The 17,914-nt window shown below is 35.3% G+C and overlaps 1 protein-coding gene across 19 annotated transcripts in view; it reads left to right on the forward strand.

Annotated features, from left to right (window-relative positions):
• The window catches only part of LOC120424979 (transient receptor potential cation channel trpm), a 226,430-nt gene that overhangs the window by 141,954 nt on the left and 66,562 nt on the right, over positions 1–17,914 (forward strand). For all 19 annotated transcript variants that reach the window (XM_052710415.1, XM_052710416.1, XM_052710409.1 and 16 more), the window contains 4 exons: positions 4,121–4,283; positions 7,842–7,982; positions 8,937–9,009; positions 15,517–15,676. In XM_052710415.1, coding sequence (XP_052566375.1) covers positions 4,121–4,283; positions 7,842–7,982; positions 8,937–9,009; positions 15,517–15,676 — 537 coding nt within the window. The remainder of the gene's footprint in view (positions 1–4,120; positions 4,284–7,841; positions 7,983–8,936; positions 9,010–15,516; positions 15,677–17,914) is intronic.

A 17,914-nucleotide genomic window follows, 5' to 3' on the forward strand; every position in this document is an offset into this window, starting at 1 on the left:
GTTTTTTTAACTGTTTCTGCAATTTCGTGTTGATTCTTTAGTTCCTTCTAATTTACAAGATTTAAAAAATTTCGCTGGTGATTAAAAATATAATTGTTTATTTCATAGAAATTTGAAAGTCTAAAATTCCTGAACAAATTTTAAAATTCCTTTTAAATTAAAAAAAAAGAATGTATCACAAGAGGTCGAATGGGCAAAAAGTCGAAAGTGGTCAAAAGGTTGAAAGCAATCAAATGGACGCAAGGATAAAATGTTGATTTTTTTTAAACTAGGCATAACGCTAATGCATGCTCCTAATTATTGAACTTATATCAAATGATTTTTTTAAAGTTAAAGTTTTAGTTTTCGACATTTTATCAAAACCATAAATTTAATAGTTACAAGAAATTAAACAAGAAAAAAATAAGATATTTTTTAGTGGTGAAAAACTAACAGAAAAGTGATATAAATTATATTCAAATCGATTTATTCAACCATATCCTGTTAAATATTCAATGCATTCATTATGTTTTGAAATGTAGTAAGTTTCAAAGATACTCAAAATTGATAACAATATACCGTATTTTTTCGAAAGTACCTATATTTTTATGATTTGTATGCTTTTTTTATTTTATAAGATTTTTTTTGGAAAATAGTATGATTTTCTCAAAACACCGTATTTTTCGAAAGTTCTCAAAATATCAACATTTGCAATATGGGTATCAAGCGAAGCAAAAATCTGTATGCTTTTTTTTCATTTCATGAGAGTTTTTGTTGGAAAATAATAAAAAAATTACAAAATACATTTTTTTCGAAAATACTTGAAGTTAATTTAAAAGCAAAATGGGTATCAAGCCAAGCGAAATATTGTATGCTTTTTTTCATTTTATAAGAGTTTTTTTTAATGCTAAAATTTTCTCAAAACACCGTATTTTTCCGAAAATACTCAAATTTTCAAAATTTGCAATGCAATTTCGTGTGCTTTTTCACTTTATTAGAGTTTTGTAGAAAAATACAAAAAAAAACACAAAATACCGTATTTTTTCGAAAAAACTCAAACTCTTATGATTTGCAATATGGGTGAAATTTTGTATGCTTTTTTATTTTATAAGAGTTTTTGTTAGATAATTATAAAATTTTCACAAAACACCGTTTTTTCGAAAATACTTAAAGTTAAAAAAAAATTGCAGTATGGGTACCCAGCGAAGCAAAATTTTGTATGCTTTTTTCATTTTATAAGAGTTTTGTTTTTGAAATTGCTAAAATTTTCTCAAAACATCGTATTTATTTCAAAAAATTTCAAATTTTCAAAATTTGCAATATGGGTATCAAGTGTAGCGAAATTTTGTATGCTTTTTCTTTTGATAAGAGTTTTTGATGGAAAATACTAAAATTTTCACAAAACACCGTATTTTTTGAAAATACTTAAATTTGAAAAAAATGCAATATTGGTTTCATGCCAAGCGAAATTTTTACTGTTTATTTTTATATTTTATATGAGTTTTTTTAATGGAAAATACTAAAATTTTCAAAAAATACCGTATTTTTTCGAAAATACTGAAATTTTCCAGATTTGCAATACGGGTATCAAACGAAGTAAAATTTTGCATGCTTAATACATACATTAAAATTTTCTATACTTCGATACTATTTGAAGGAACATTCAATTTTGTTAGAACAATGCCATTTATGCATCTGTTCATAATTGGAATAATGGAAGAACTAACAAAAAAATACTGAATTATGATTAAATTATTTTAAAAGAATAAAAAAAGCATACAGAGATCATTTTGAAAGAAAGTATGAAAATAGACCAAGCCTCGTAAGTGGTAGATCGGGGTTCAAATCCCGGCAACAAAACTGGCGATCTTTTCCCTTCTGGATTCGATTGCTAAGTAAAAGGAAGGTAGTGTATCATCACAAGCTAGACCTTAGCACGACACCTTAGGGAAAGCGACCTATGGAATGTAAACATTAAGTTAAGAAATATTTACTGCATTCGCTTTTTACATGCGGCCCCGATACTCATGAACCATGGGAAAATTTATTTATGTTCTTTTCATATTGTTTCAAGTTAAAACTTTTTCAAATAAAGCTTTTTGAAGAACTGCTCATGTTTGAAAGTATGCAAAAAATAACAAATAAAAAATAGACAGGAATTAATATTTCTAATGAATATAAAAATATGTTAAATTAAGAAATAAGTCTCATAAAATTATTAAAAGGACTGTTCCTTGTTCGAAATAATAAAAAAAAACAAAAGTAAAACAAAAATAGTAAAGAAACCGGAATAAATATTTACCCCCTCACAAACCCAACCCAATTTTTCAACCAATTGAAATTTAAGAAAATTATAAGATTGCAAAAAAAGCAAAAAAATACATAAAACAAGAGAAGTAAAGTTTTTCGTAAAACCCTGAAGTTACTCAAAATGATCTTTATCTGATAAAACTTGTTAAAGAACTATTCATGTTTAAAAAATTTAAAAAATAACAAAAACTAACTCTGACTAGGAAAAAATGTCAATTTCAAATGCTTTTCAAAAAGGGCTCAAGTTTGAAATATTGGAGAAACTCGTAAAAAACTAAAAACAAAATATATTGATTTGTAGGAATATAGTTAAAAGTATAATCCAAAATTTTATCTCAGAATAAACTGCTTATTTATAGCCTTACGTTGAAAAAATCTATCGTTTGCAGTATATTGACAAACTTTCTAGTTTCACTTCCTGGGTCATAAACCATTGCAAATATGAAAATTCCAATTTATGACTCCAAAGAGACACGCTTGAATAAGCCTGCCAAGCTCGATCACCATAACCGTCTTTCTTTCTGAAGAAAAAACCCTCACCAATGCAATCAAAATCTTCAAAGTCAACTCGGGGGTGGATATTAAATTGTGCGACGTCCTGAAAAGAATGAAGAAAGCAGCGGAAAATCATTCTTAATGCCGGTTTAAGTGCTGCAGCACCGCTTTCACCACCACATCAGCTTGAACCGGCTTGGTCGACTTAATCCAAGCGCTGGGAAATCGAGTGGAACTGGAACTAGCACCACCACCATCAAGCCAACCATTCGTACAAAAGCTCCCGCGGGAAAAGCTTCTCCAATAAAAGTCTCGTAAGCCACCGAGCGAAGAATTATGTTTATGTTAGCTTTTGCGTTCGCTTCGCACTTTTGTTCCTTTGGAAAATGGGGATTTTCCTCGCACAATCCTTTCGGCGAGAGGGAAAAAGTAGACGAATCAAGAACATTCCAGAACTTGACGTACTTGGTAATCCGGGATTTTTCCTTGTGGTTGTGGATCTTCCAAGAACTACGTAAGAATGCAAATTTGTTATTCATATTTAAGTCAATTTGAAGTAATTAACACAAATAAAAAATCCACGTTATATACGAATGACCCCTCAAAATGATCAACTTTTTGACGCGTCTGTCCCAGTTTTTCGCGAGCAAATGCTCTACATCTTTATCTCAAACAAAGATTAGTGTACTGCCACGGGGTGCAATTAAAAGCCAGCATTTTGTGTACACATAAAATACACGAAATACTTCATCATTCCAGCGAGAATTCGCCCACATAGCCTCGGGGGAAAATTGTCTTCGGTTAAGTACCACACCCCCAGAAAAGCGCGTTAAAATTTCACAGAACGAGCGTAAACAACTTTTTCGTGAAGAGAGATTCTTCGAAATGACATGCTAAAAGCTGTTTGAGGACAAAGTTTGAACAAGTTGCCGCACATTATGAGCTTTGTGAGGGACTTTTCTTTATTGTTTGCTAGTGCAAAGTTTCGAATCATATGATGAAAGACGTCGGAGCACTTTTAAATACCTAACTCAATTTTTCCATGATAGCTACAACTTGAATGTTAACAGTTTTATTGTTTAGTTCCCAGACCCCAGAAATTTAGAGCAAATTATATAATTTCATAGACAAAATGAGAAAAACATAAAAAATAACGGTTTCGAAATGAAGAACTAATTAAAAAAATAAAATAAAAATAATCGAATACTAAATAATCTTTTCCATAATTTCACTGCCAGCCAGAATAATGTTTATTCCTTGGTTGAGTTAACGACTAAAACCGATTTTTGATTAATGTCACATGATTATATTAAAATATTTCCTTCTCTTTTTCCAGCTGCTGTTGCGGCCAGGAGCGGCGAACGCACCAAACGGTGCCGGGCATCGAACCTGGCGTGGCCGGCGACGTCTGGCAGCCGCAGAAGCACACCCGGCCCCAGCCAACGGACGCGTACGGGACGATCGAGTTCCAGGGCGGAGCGCATCCCACCAAAGCACAGGTAATCATTCTTTCAGTCGACGTCGCTTCCAGAAATTTTTTCTTGCCAGATTCAAATGGGGTTTTGCTGGAAAATGTTCATTCAATCAGAGAAGTCCTTCAGACGAAAAACATGCCAAATGGTTACATAGGAATACCGTGTAAGAGCAATCTTTGCCGGTTGAAGGAAAAATGAAAATCGTCTCAAAAGGCAAATACAGGAGAATTTTTTGGGAGATGCCATTCAAGGCTCTTAAGCTGATTTCCTCTTGTCCAACATTTTTCGATTCGTTTAGCTGAAAATGTCATAGCAATCTTTTCGATTCGAACCTGATGTAGGTCATCTCAGGTCATCTGCAATCCCTGTTGACCGTAAAATTGAGCTCGCCTTAGGCAAATTCATTTTTTTTGTAAATTATTTTGGAATTAAGTTGAAGAAGGGGCCAGAGATTTCAATCGAAAATGAGGATTTTGATATACATAATGCAAAATAGGGTTAACCGAGCGCATACACAAAAACAAATAAAGAGGGGAAATTTTTATATGTTGGACATATGACTGCACTGAAATAAAAAAAAGTACCAAATTCCTAAATTCTAGGAATTTTGCCTCCTTTTCTTATTAAGTAATCCAAAAAACCCAATTACTAAATAAGGAAAGTAGCCAAAATTCCTAGAATTTAGGAATTCGGTACATTTTTTTTTATTTCAGTGTGGGTCCAATTCTTATAAAATTTGCTGGTTAACCCTTTTGAAAAAAAAATATTTGCGGAAAAAATTGCTTGCTCGCTTTGATTGAATCCCTTATAAAACTAACTTTTTTGACCCAACTTGCAATGGCAGCTCGGAAAAATAATCAAGTGCTTGAATATTATAAGTACGATCATCTATCTATTTAAACTGTAAAGCAAAAAAGTCTGTTTACAGCGATTCCGCATCAAAAAAGCAGGGTCACGCTATCAAAAGTTCTCAGATTTGCCTCAAATTTGGCATTGGAGCAATTCTTACGAAAACGTTTGATTTCGTGATTTTTTATTTTCTGTTTTTTTTTTTTGTTTGGCTCAAACTTTTTAAGGGCCTTTCCTATGACCAAAAAAAGCCATATACTGTCCATACAAAAATGGTACGTAAATATACGAAAATCTGTACCTTTTGAATGCATTTTATGATCCGTTTGGTGTCTTCTGCAAAATTTTAGGTATTGATGGGGACTATTAAGAAAAAATGGTACACGGATAAAAATCCCGATTTTTTAACTAACTTTTTTTTTACAAAAGATCTATGTCCAAAATCCATATTTTTCATTTTTTTTTTAATTTGTTGATATGTTTTAGAGGGTAAACGCAACTTTTGAGCCATAGTAAAGAACACAAATTTTGCCGATGAGTTATGACTTATTGAAAAAAAAAAATATTTGTTTGATCATAATTTGATTTAAAAATGTTTTTGCCTTCACTTTTAAATTAAAAATCAAATTTACAATCTTACAGATCTTACAGATTTATTGATCAGGTGCATCGTTTTCAAGATAAAGCTACTTAAATTTTAATATTGGATGAAAAATTGAAGTTTTTCGATTTTCTAAAATCGTGTCCATGATTGTCAATTTCTGAAAATATTGTTTTCGAAGAGTTGAGAAAATTTCCAATAAAATTTAATAAAACAGACATTGTAGCTGCAATACAGCGAAAAAAAAAGAAAATGAAACAAGGAAATTGATTTTTTGAATCTCATTCAGACAGTTTTTTATTTTCTTATAAAAAAATACAATATGTATTACAAATATTTCAGAAATTAATGGTTCTATTTCCAATGTTTAAAAATTCAACATTTCGAAAATTTGCTGATCTCTGCAATTGTTTTTTTTTAATTTGAAATCATTTGCAACATTTCAAAAGGGCAAATTATTCAATATTTGACCTTTTATAAATGCCAGTCATTATTTAAGTTAGGAAAAAGTTTTTTAATCAAAATATCCAAATTTATCAGTACATTTTTTTACAGTTAATCAAGTTTGTGGATCTTATTATAATATAATATGTTAGGGTGATCCATCATTTAACAATCGTTTCAGAATACCATTGGTCGAAATTTGAGCTGAATCCATGCTGGGGAACTCAACGGCCTAGATTTTTTTTTAGTTTAAAATTCAATTTTCCCTGGTGTGAATTTCAACAAAATCGGTGCAGATTTGATGATTTCGTAGAACCAAATGACGATCTTTTGTCATTTTTGTCTGATAATTATTTTTTTTTAATCATGGACCTCTTGACAAAAATCTACTTCTTAATAACTTTGTTATCAGTTTCTGTTTTTTTTTTAAATAAATAAGTAATAAATTTTTTAAAACGTTCGTCGCGGGGTCTAGTCCAACATTTTTCTAAATGATTTTTTTCATGATCCCAAAGAATTTTTTAATTTAGTTAGATTGAATGGTGTATGAAAATGTTCAATTCCTCATAAAAAAAGCCTTAAAAGACTATTTGAAACTATCCTTTTGAGTATTTGATCATCAAACTAAAGCTTCTTGAAAAAAAAAATCTCAGTTTGATACCATTTTTTAGAAATACCCCTGAAAATAATTTTGAAAGACTTTAAATAAAATTTCAATAGGCTCAATTTGCGTGAACCCTCTAAAAAGCATTGGAAAAGGCACACTTAAAAAATAAGGAAATTTAAGAGTTTGAAGAGTGACTAGTTTTATGTGACGTTGATAATATTTTAAAAAAAATATACTTTTTCATGGTTCAACTTTGATTGTGTTTTTCACTAACATTTTCCATGTGATATGGAAAAACAAGAAAGCAGTATTTTTTGTATTGTCACAGGCTATGCATCTACGCATTCTAAAGCTAAACATATGATAAACAGCCAATAAAATTGCATTGCAGATAAAACCAAAAACTAAAAAAGATAAATCAAGAGTAACATTTGAAAAGTGGGCATATGCATTTATTGATCCACCTCGCATTGATCCAGAAATGCAAATAAAAATATTAAAAATGATTCAATAAAAACATAAAACAATAGAAGTAAAGTTTTTCTAGAACAAATGATGCTCGAAACGATTTAGAAAGGGAAAAATAAAAAAAATCGATAAAAATTTGGGCATTAGAGAGTTAAAATTTATCACAATGGAACCGTGACAATAAACAATTTCATATGGTTTTTTCTGCTATATTTTGAAACAAAATTTCAATCAAATTCAAAATCAGTCTTTACATAAAAACAAGCTTTTGAAGCATTTCCAACTGTGGGCTGTAAATGTTTCAGTAAAAATAAAAAAAATAAATCAAATTTTATTCTTTCAAATTTATTATAAATCGACTTTTCTTGCACTAATCACCAAATAATATTTCATGAAAGAACAGAAATGGGTTAATACATCGATTTTGCTTTGTTGCAGTGTACTTTAAAGTTTAAAACCATATTATTTTTATTCAACATATTATTATGTTATTTTTCTAAAATTCTTGAAACCTCATTAAAAATACTGGTTGTTCAATAAACATGAACATCGTTTACTCCTAATTCATAACTATTAATTAAACTAAATTAATCTTCCTTTTTCCCCCTTACAGTACGTCCGCCTCTCGTACGATACCCGGCCCGAGCTGCTGGTGCAGCTTTTCACCCGCGAGTGGAACCTGGAGCTTCCGAAGCTGCTCATCACCGTCCAGGGCGGCAAGGCGAACTTCGATCTGCAGCCCAAGCTGAAGAAGGTACTTTCTCTGTTATCTGACTGTATATCTAAAGAGAAGTTGGGATTGCATGTGGAAAATGTCAGGCTTTGACACAGTAAATAGAATTCCCTAAAAATTGTTAGGGTTATGATGATTTAATAGAAAACTATGCTCTTAAAAATTATTTGCTCAGTTTGAAAATGTTGCATGCTGTTTATACTTAATTTGTATAATTTTTTACTATGTCTATACAGCCTTAAGGGGTTACATACATGTAGAAAATCACAAAATTTCATATTACAGAAAATTTATTAAATCCACTTAAAAGATGATTTTCAATCACTCCTGAAAGTTTCATGAAGATATTTCATGATTTAACTGAGTTAGAGACGATTTAAGCTCAGAATTTTGCCATGCGCAAAGCCAACTGTCTAACTTTCTGAGCGTTTTTCTCTAAACACCAAGTTGATTTACGGGTGCCACGATATCTCAAGATGGGATGGACCAAATAGGCCAAATCAAAAAATACAAAAATCAAAAACTGGCGATTTTTTATATGAAAAACAGAATAAATATTTTTATCTTTTTTTTAAATAAACTTTTTGAAAATCGGCCTTCACACGAGACCGGTTTAACGAGTCTTTACCAAAATTTTGAGCCGATTTGGTTGAAGCAATGTTGAGGTATCGTGGCACCCGTTTTCTGAAACTGCTAACTTCAAATAGCTATATCTCGGCAATGATACAACCAAATGTCTTCAAATTTGTTTTGTTAATAGATGAAAATGTTTATTTTAATGCCCTGAAAACAGATTTTGAAAAAAGTTTAATTGTGTGCTCAAACCGACCTCTGACATTTTTGCCGATTTACATGTATGTTACCCCTTAATCACTTATCACGTGTTCACTTATCACGTGTGGAAAATCTTCTCTCCTGCACACCCACACCCTCCTTACAATCATTACATTGCCATTTTGCTGGCTCCAATTGCAGGTGCTGAGGAAAGGACTCCTCAAGGCGGCCAAGACGACCGGGGCTTGGATCTTCACCGGCGGAACCAACACAGGTAAGGAGCTCGCCGAGAAAGCTCAACGTCTGCACTTTCAACCTAATTGAAACCCGTGCTGCAATTACTCATTGTGGGGTTGGGGTTGCTAATCAGATTGATTGGTTTGATATTAGTTAATCAAGTTGATTAATTCACAGAAATTTCCTTCTGTGTTTTTAGATTTCTTAGCTCATCTGAAAAATGTAAATATTTCTAATTTCAAGAAGCTTTTAGGAACATATAAAGCTAAGGGATAATGATCTGTTAATTTTAAGCTCGCCTTTACTTCTTCGAATGATTTCAAAAATGGCTGCTGCTTGCCATAAATCTCGGTCTTGTAAGGTACCTCGCCATGCTCCAATCAGGTGTAAAGTTTATATCGTCAAACACGGAGTTCCAAAAGAAGACTTTATTTTCATAAAAATATCGTTTTGCTTAAAATGTATATTAATCAGTGAAAATTAAACATTTTTTATTGTCAGTAATTGTTTGAAAAATTCAACATTCTGGAACACCGTGCCATGTTTGACGATGCACGGTATTTGTTTCGAATGATCGAAGAAGTTTTCCCCGGTTCTGGAATTGATGGTATTTCACACATACATCACCCCCACTCCCTACTCTTTCTGAGATTGGCGAACTTTTTCAAAGTTCACCGACAGCGCAATCAGCGCAAAACTCAGCGTGTATAATTAACTTGATTAAATAACTTGGAGGTGGAGTTAAGGGAGCGTGCATAAGGGAAAAAGGAAGAATCCCTCATTTGGAATTCAGTGCCAAATGTGTGGAGGATGAAGACGTCGATCTTCATAAAAGTGTGGTTTTTTGTTTGTTCTTTTAGTGTGACATTTTCCGGCGTTTATTTTATTCATGAGACAAATTCTCCTGCAGTCGGTTTGTATTTTGCTCGTTTCAGCTATCACTGGAAATGTCAATTGTTTCAATTGGATAACTTTTTTTTTTATTTATTCAAAATCTTTTACATTACAACAATCACTTCCCTAATGAACACAGTGTGTTCCTTGAAAGGGTTGTGATTAAAACTGGTAAAACTAGCAGATATTTAGAAGAAATTCAAGACATACAGTTAAGTTACTAATTACTACACTGACATTTTCTAACGTACAATGTAACTCTCTAAATGGCTACGAATGTGACTCACTAGCTTCCTTTTGAACTCACTCAGGGTTTGCGAATGTTTTAAATCTTCCGGCAAATTGTTATAGATATGAGGACCTCTCGTTAAGAATCTTTTCCTGCCTGTTTCCGTCCTGAAGTCAGACTGTCGTAGGTGATGCGCTGTTCTGATAGGATACCGATGTTCAGCTGTCCTAAACTGCCAGTTGTGGTGCAGGTTTAAGTTTTTCACAGCCTTAAACATGACCGTAGCGATCCGTTGCGTGTACAGACCATTTATCGGGAGTATGTTGTGCTGCGGCATAGTATACAGCTCACGTGTGGGATGCAGGTAGTGTAATTTGTAGATTGATTTGATGCAACGATTTTGTTGGACTTGTAGTACTTTCAAATGTGTTTTGCAGCAGGTTCCCCAAGCGGCAATTGCATATTGATAACGGCTTTGGATGAACGCATGGTACATTTTTAGCAACACATGTTGTGGTACAGACTTAGACAACTTCCTCAGAACTCCACTGAGTGCAGAGCACTTTGTGACAACCTTTTCAACGTGTTCACTCCAAGACAATCGGTTATCGATATGCACTCCAAGGTACTTAAAGGTGGCTACTTCCTCGATTCGTTCTCCTCGTACTGTTAGCTCCGGATATGTTGGCAATTTCCTTTTGGGAAACCGAAACAGCATAAATTTTGTCTTACCGATGTTCAGGGCTAAAAGATTGTTTGTAAGGTAATCCTGGACCACCTCCGTATCCTCTCGCATTTCTTCGACGACACGTGTAGGCGAAGCACTGGTGTAGGAGATTGCCGTATCATCAGCAAAGAGGCGGGGCATACCATGTAGCTTTAGGTTAGATAGATCGTTGACATACAGGAGAAACAGTAATGGACCTAAGACGCTGCCTTGGGGTACCCCACAACTGATCGCACATTCGTCACTGAGCACGCCAGACACTACAACTTGTTGGGCACGTTCTTCCAGGTAGCTTGCCAACAGATAGTTAGGATGACCTCTTACTCCGTAACAATCAAGATTTTTCAGCAGCATTTCATGGTTGATAGTGTCGAATGCTTTGGACAGATCCAGAAAAACAGCACCGGCGGATAGCTTGCGATCCAGCGTTTTGGAGATCTCATCAATCATCTCAACAACAGCCACTTCTGTTGTTGATCCTTGCCGGAATCCAAATTGATGTTGGTAAAGCTGCTTTGTGGTTGTCAGGAAACCATTCAGTCGGGTGAAGATTAGTTTTTCAAAAATTTTGTTTATGGCTGGCAATACAGAGATCGGCCTGTAGTTGTTGGGGTCTTTGGGGTTTCCAGATTTGAAGACAGGGAAAACTATTGCCTTTTTCAGACATGTTGGATAGGATGCATGGCTGATACTTTCATTGAAACAGTCGCTTATGATGGTTGAGAGCAGGATACTATGCTTCTTGAGGGCGGCTATCGGAAAACGGTCGTAACCCGTGGCTTTGCTCGGATCAAGTGTCGAGATCCATTCGAAGACTTCTTGTGAGGATGAGGGTCGAAGGAAAAAGGATCTTTGAGAGCGCTTGATAGTTCTAAAGTGGTTGACGTCGCCATTCGAAGTCAACTGGTTGCCCAGCGCACAACCAACTGACACAAAGTGTTCATTGAGTACATTTGCAACTTTCATTGGGTCGTGCTCTTCATTGAGGTTCACCACAAGGGAAATGGGGCTGTTTGGTTTCGACTTACCACCCATCAGCTCGTTGATGCGGCTCCACACCATCTTTGGGTTACCTGAGTTGAAGAGTTTGGAGTGGTACTGAATACGGACCTTTGTTTTAGCAGCAGCAAGTTTCCGGTTAGCGTGGGCCAACAGCTCTGTTGTTCTTGCATCCTGGCGGTTACGTTTCCACTTTTTTAGCATACTGTCCCTTATGTTGCCAAGTTTCCAGATATCAAAATTGTACCAAGGACAGCAGTTGTTCTTCACCTTCACTTCAACGGTTGTAGTTGTGGAATTTTCTTCAACTAGCTTCGCATATTTACCGGTAATGGCTTGCAGTCTCGTATTCACTGGTCGGGAGGTCCAATCTTCACTAACGAGGAACTGGTGGAATTGGGAGTCAACGGCATTGTAGTTCACTCTCGTTTTTGAGAGCTGTTTGCTCTCCCGACGATTACTCAGCTACAACTCCGTAAGCACATAGTTGTGGTCACTTAATTCACACTCCATCGTGAAGTTGGTTATCCTTGGGGCATCCGATACGCTGCTGATCACGTGGTCGAGTATGTTGTTGCTGAGTGGTCGAGTGACAAAGGTATTTGTCACTACCATGCTGAATGAATTCAGCAGCTGAAGATACCTTTGGACATCACGATCAAGCGGTCTGTTAACGGGGATGTTAATATCACCTGCTAGGATGTTGTGTTCTGAGCCTTCTGCGTTTGATAAGATGTCTTCAATTGTTGCCAGTAGTCGTGCTGTGTCGCCATCAGGAGGACGATATAAGCCGTTTATAGATACAGAAATCCTGCCCATTTTGATTTTGACAGCAACGCGGTGATGTCCACGATCCGAAATGTTGTTACAGACTTCGTAATTCAGACCATTTCTGATAAATAGGGCCAAGCCCCCGGAGGACTTTGATCGGCATGAATGGATGCTTATGTAGCCTGGGATATTATAGAACTGTGAGCGGTCCTGTTTTATCCACGTTTCACCAACTACGATGACATCCACACAGGTATTCAGGTTACGCAGGAATATGCAGAGAGAGTCGAGTTTGTCGAAGTCGTTGAGACCTCTTATGTTGATCTGGATAATTTTCAAGCTGGTTTCATTCAGGGGGAAGCGTAGCAGAGTTGGTTCATCTACATACTGATTGGTTGATTGCGGTTCAATGGCCATTATGTGGTTTGCTGCTTGTGACTGACAGGATGCTGGTCATCAATTCTGTCCAAAAGTCTGCAACTTATGTAAATCCTGCCGCGAGTGTATGGGAATAGCTTTGGAGTTGTCAGACTTCCTGACCATAATTGCCCCATCTCGACCCGGCCAGACGTAGCGTAACTTCAACGTTCCTTGCAGCTCCTTCAGCTCCTGAAAAAGTCTCATCGTGATTGGTGTTAGGTCGTCACGTATGAACACCTTGCCAGCTTTCCCTCGTGGCCATTCCGCCCCTTTGATCATAGTACTGTTCAATGGTCCATAGTTTTTCTTGTGCTCCATTAAGCACTCCTTGCCGTACTTGCTTTTGAACGTTATCTTGATTGGTGAACTGCCTGCTGTCTGATTGGCGACTCGATTACAGGATACAATCTCATTCTTTGCATGTTTGTAGCCGATGGAATCGCAGAGTTTGAGCACCAAGTCAGCTGTGTCCTCTTGTGGGCATCTTGGCAAACCAACTACTATCGCATTCGAAGCAAGCTGCGCTCTACATTGGCTCTCCAAGTCCCTTTCAGTGTTCTGAACTGCGTTCGATATGGATTTTGCATTGAGCGATAGTGTTTTGATTGAGCACCGCAGTTGATCGTTCTCAGCGCGTAGGTGTTGTACTTCATCACTCAGAATCTTGAGGCTTTGCACGATTTCCTCAAATTTGCTGGACAGGAATTGTTGGCTAGAAACTAGTTCCTTCGTACAGTTTAGTGATTCCTGTTTCATCGTTTCAATGAGTTTTGGCAGCTCTGCCAATGTTTTTAAATCCATGTTAGCAGTGCTCGGCAATAGATGGCGTTAGTTGTCCAGCGAATAATACAGGGGGTAGCTCATGTACTGTTCTGTCCAACAACACAGACAACGCCGACAGCACTATGCTACTTACACTATCAAGCAATCTGACGAGTACGTGGACGGCTCAGGACAATGCGTAGAAATGTACGATAGGCAGCATCAACGAAGAATAACAGCAGTAGATCGTGCAGCAGCAAAACTGGGGCGGACTGGCAGTGGAGGGGCAGGGCGGGCGGGCGGTTGTCAAATGAAAACAAACAGCAGAACGGCAATCTTTATTCACGCTTGATTTGGCTGTTACAACTTTGGGCTTGATGCAATTTGTTCGTGGTATGTGCGGCGAGATTTTAAGTGGGTTTTTGTGCGGGTGGCGCTAAGAGCATCGTTAACAGCTTACAGCATTTGAATATTGTTTTCAGCGAGGTGGTTCGGTAACAGAACAGGTGAGTGAGCTGTTTTTTCTGTGTATCAGCAAGTTATAAGGCAGGCCAGTAGCGCGGTGGAGTGACAGAAGCGGATGTCAACAAAGCACCAGATTCGGGTGGGCAGCCCTTCGCTGTTATGGCGGCTCAATATACTATGCTTACACTAGAAATTCACAGGCTCAGATCTCACTATACAGTTACCTCGGCTACAATTTTTCAGCGGCTACAGGCACAGCGGGTTGCAGGCAGCATACTCAGCGGTGATTGCAGGTGTTCTGAGGCGATTTGCAGGTAGAATCTAGCAGTTGTTTCAGGAGGCACTAAGCACAACAAGTTTATTCAAAGAGCAGTGTTTCCAGTTAATTAATGCAGGTTATCTTCGAAAGTTTTTTTCTTTTTGATTAAAATATTCATCTGAATTTGTTTCTTTTTGTTGTATTCAGCATGTTCACCATGAAGCAACCATTTTTTACAAAAAAAAAACAACTAAAAGCTTAAAACTATTAACCTTGAAACCTTGAAACCTTCCAAACTTGAAACCTTTAAAAAAGCTTAAAACCTTGAAAACTTTATTGATACATTTCTTGGAAAAATCTTCAGCTGCATTGATTCGCTACCTAACTGACACTTTTTTTCTGATCATGTCTAGTTTTTCGGTGTTCACAACAGTTTATAAAGTCATTTTTTAGTTTTACACCCGGACAATCACCAGTTGATTAGTTTACGAGTTGCTCAAATTTAACGTGCCTCACCGCATCCTCCTACTCCTGCATCAGTTTCCATTTTTATTAAACCACAAGGAACAACTTTGCCACCCCGGAAATTTTTGATCAAAACTTCCGTAATCCCATTATACCAGTTATGAGAGCACTTGTACCAATGTCGGTCGGTGTCACCTGAGTACTGGGAAAATTTCTTCAGGCCAAAGCTGGCAGACGTGGGACGGACACACTGTGAGGTGAGATGCTCTAGTTGCTGAAAACTATCTGGAATTAAAAACTTTTGCAATATAAACAGTTGCCAGTTTGCTTGCATCAATGGTCGATGACGTAAGCTAGAGGGAAATTTTCAGGGTTGTTACAATGTAGGGAAAATCAATTACTTTGTTGGGTGTAAATGAGTGGCCTCTTTAAAATTTTCAAGCTTCCGGAATAGTTTTAATCGATTTAGTACTTCACCAATTTCGAAAGTTTTGTCCCCCCTCCCTAGCAAAACGTTTTTGTTAACAATATCCCTTTTTTCATCTCCACGCAGGTGTCACGAAACAGGTCGGCGATGCACTCATCCTGGACGGCCAGCAGCGGTCCGGACGCGTTGTCAGCATCGGCATCGCACCCTGGGGCATCGTGGAGCGGAACCACGAACTGCTCGGCCACAACCGAGACGTTCCCTGTCACAGTATTAGCTCGCCGCGGTAAGTTTGTTAACGATATTGATTGTTGGATGAATAACAATAAATGTCATTTAATTTCATTATTTTTTTTTCGACTTTTTTGTTTGACTCCTTATTGTCCGTTTCTCTCAAAAGTACACGCCGAGCGGCATTTAAGAATGTGCCGTATACATTGTTGCCAGCGATTTTCTGCACTTTTGGTGCAATATAAAACATACCTGGCAACAATGCCAGGCGATTCGAAGAAGAAGATCAACAAAAACAAAATGCGCAGTATGGGATTTGATAGCGCGCATTTGCCGAAAGTGCGGCGCGTCGTTTCGAGGCTGATATACCGCGTGTCTTTTTCGGGAATATGCGCAATAACGTATTTTTACAGGCGCAATGTATTCTTTGTACTCAAAGGGATTTGTAAATTTCCTGTTGTGATTTTTTCGAGAATGTTACAATTGTTCAATAAAATATTTTTATTAATTTTCAGTGTTCTTAGTTACCTTTTATTTTTCAAATTTCATTCCATAATTTCTATTTATTTTTTTAAATTTTTACTGATTTTGATGATGACAATTTCTCGTTTTTGAGCAAATTTTGTTCTACGAAAATAATAGTATTTGGCTTATTTTACCATCTCAGTTCATCAACTTTTGCCTTTTTTGTTTTTTCATGTTTTTACAGCTGCTCGTTTTTCACATTTTCTATTCTAGAATGATACAATTACCAATTAAATTGTTGATAAATGCGTAGAAACATAGTCTGGAACGTAACAAAAAATACTGCTTGAAATACAGGGTAGTAAAAATCACAGCCAAAGTTGACCCTAGAAAATATGTCATTTTCCAAAACATTGGCAAAGTCAGAAAAAAGAAGTCAAACTTCCAAAACCAAAATTTTATAAAATTTTAAAAGCTCTTTTTTCCAAAGATCAAAAAATCAAGAGATGTATGCACGAAAGTGTAAAGTCTCTATAATGATTGAAATAGACCAAACATTGCTTGAAAAATATAAAAAAAAACTTTTAAATAGTTTGCGTCTCACCATCATTAAAAAAAGTTTGAAACGGTGGTTTAACTTTAGAATGTTTAAGAAAATCTATTTTTTGTATGTGTTGTAGTTTGAATATGTTAAAATTTGTTGATCATTTCAAATGTATTCAAACAACTTTTTCAATACAATTACACATAAACTGTTATCTGCCAATTTTATCAAAATAATAAGAACAAATCCTTAAATATCAATTTGTTTTACGTTGCAGTTCAGTAATAACGTTTTTTAAACGTTTTATTTAGAAAAAATAAGAGTTCTGCAAAACTTAAATCTAAAAAAAAACATTGGGCAAAAGTTCGTGTAAATTGCAAAATAAGAATGTCCCTAAATCGTCTAGGCTTATCATGTTCAACCAGTTTGCCTTAAATAAATCTCGTTCTTTGAAGTCAGGAAGTCAGGAAAAACAAGAAATAATTTTCTTCAGAAATAATATAATTTAGTTTAAAATTACAAAACATTCATTGATATTTTTGAAAGTTGTTTCATTTGTTCAAACATGAGTACTTGTTTTTTTCAAACATGAGTAGCTTACTTTTTCAAAACGTTTTGTGTGCATAGGAAACCAATGGCGCATTGGTTGTTTTGAAAAAGTAATCTAGAGTAATTATTTTATAAGTTTTATGTTATGAAGTAAAGTTTCTGAAATATTGGTTTTGCAATTTATCATTCTTCCAAAGAATCTTATTCTACGTTTGCTGTTATTTTACTTAGTTTTTTTTGCTCCACAGAAATTATAATTTTTGTACATACTTTTAAGCGAAACACCCCGATTTAAACATTTTGTTTCCCAATGTTTTCAAATATGACCAGTTTTCAAAAAGTTTTTGATGTTTTTTTTCTGACTTCTACAGTATGTAAATGATTTTTTTATTCTTTTGTAATAATTGTGTAAATTTGTCCTCTCTATATCGTAGTAAGTTAAAAATAGTTTATAGAAAAAAAATGAAATGTCTGACTGTAAAAATTTTTGGCATTTTGAATTCATTCAAACGAATAGTTAAACAATATTTTTAATATTTTTAATAATTTTTTCATCATTTCAAACATGACAGGTTTCTTATATTGTTTTATAATAAAATTTCTTTCTTTTTTCATTCTTTTAAAACCTTTTATTTTATATCTAACATTTGTAGGGTTGTCCATCGAATTTTGTTGTTGTTGTTGTTTTCCATTAAAAAAATATTTCGTCAGTTGTGTGCTATCTTGTGACAACGA

This window comes from Culex pipiens, chromosome 3 (assembly GCF_016801865.2).
Source record: "Culex pipiens pallens isolate TS chromosome 3, TS_CPP_V2, whole genome shotgun sequence".
Lineage (NCBI taxonomy): Eukaryota > Metazoa > Arthropoda > Insecta > Diptera > Culicidae > Culex > Culex pipiens.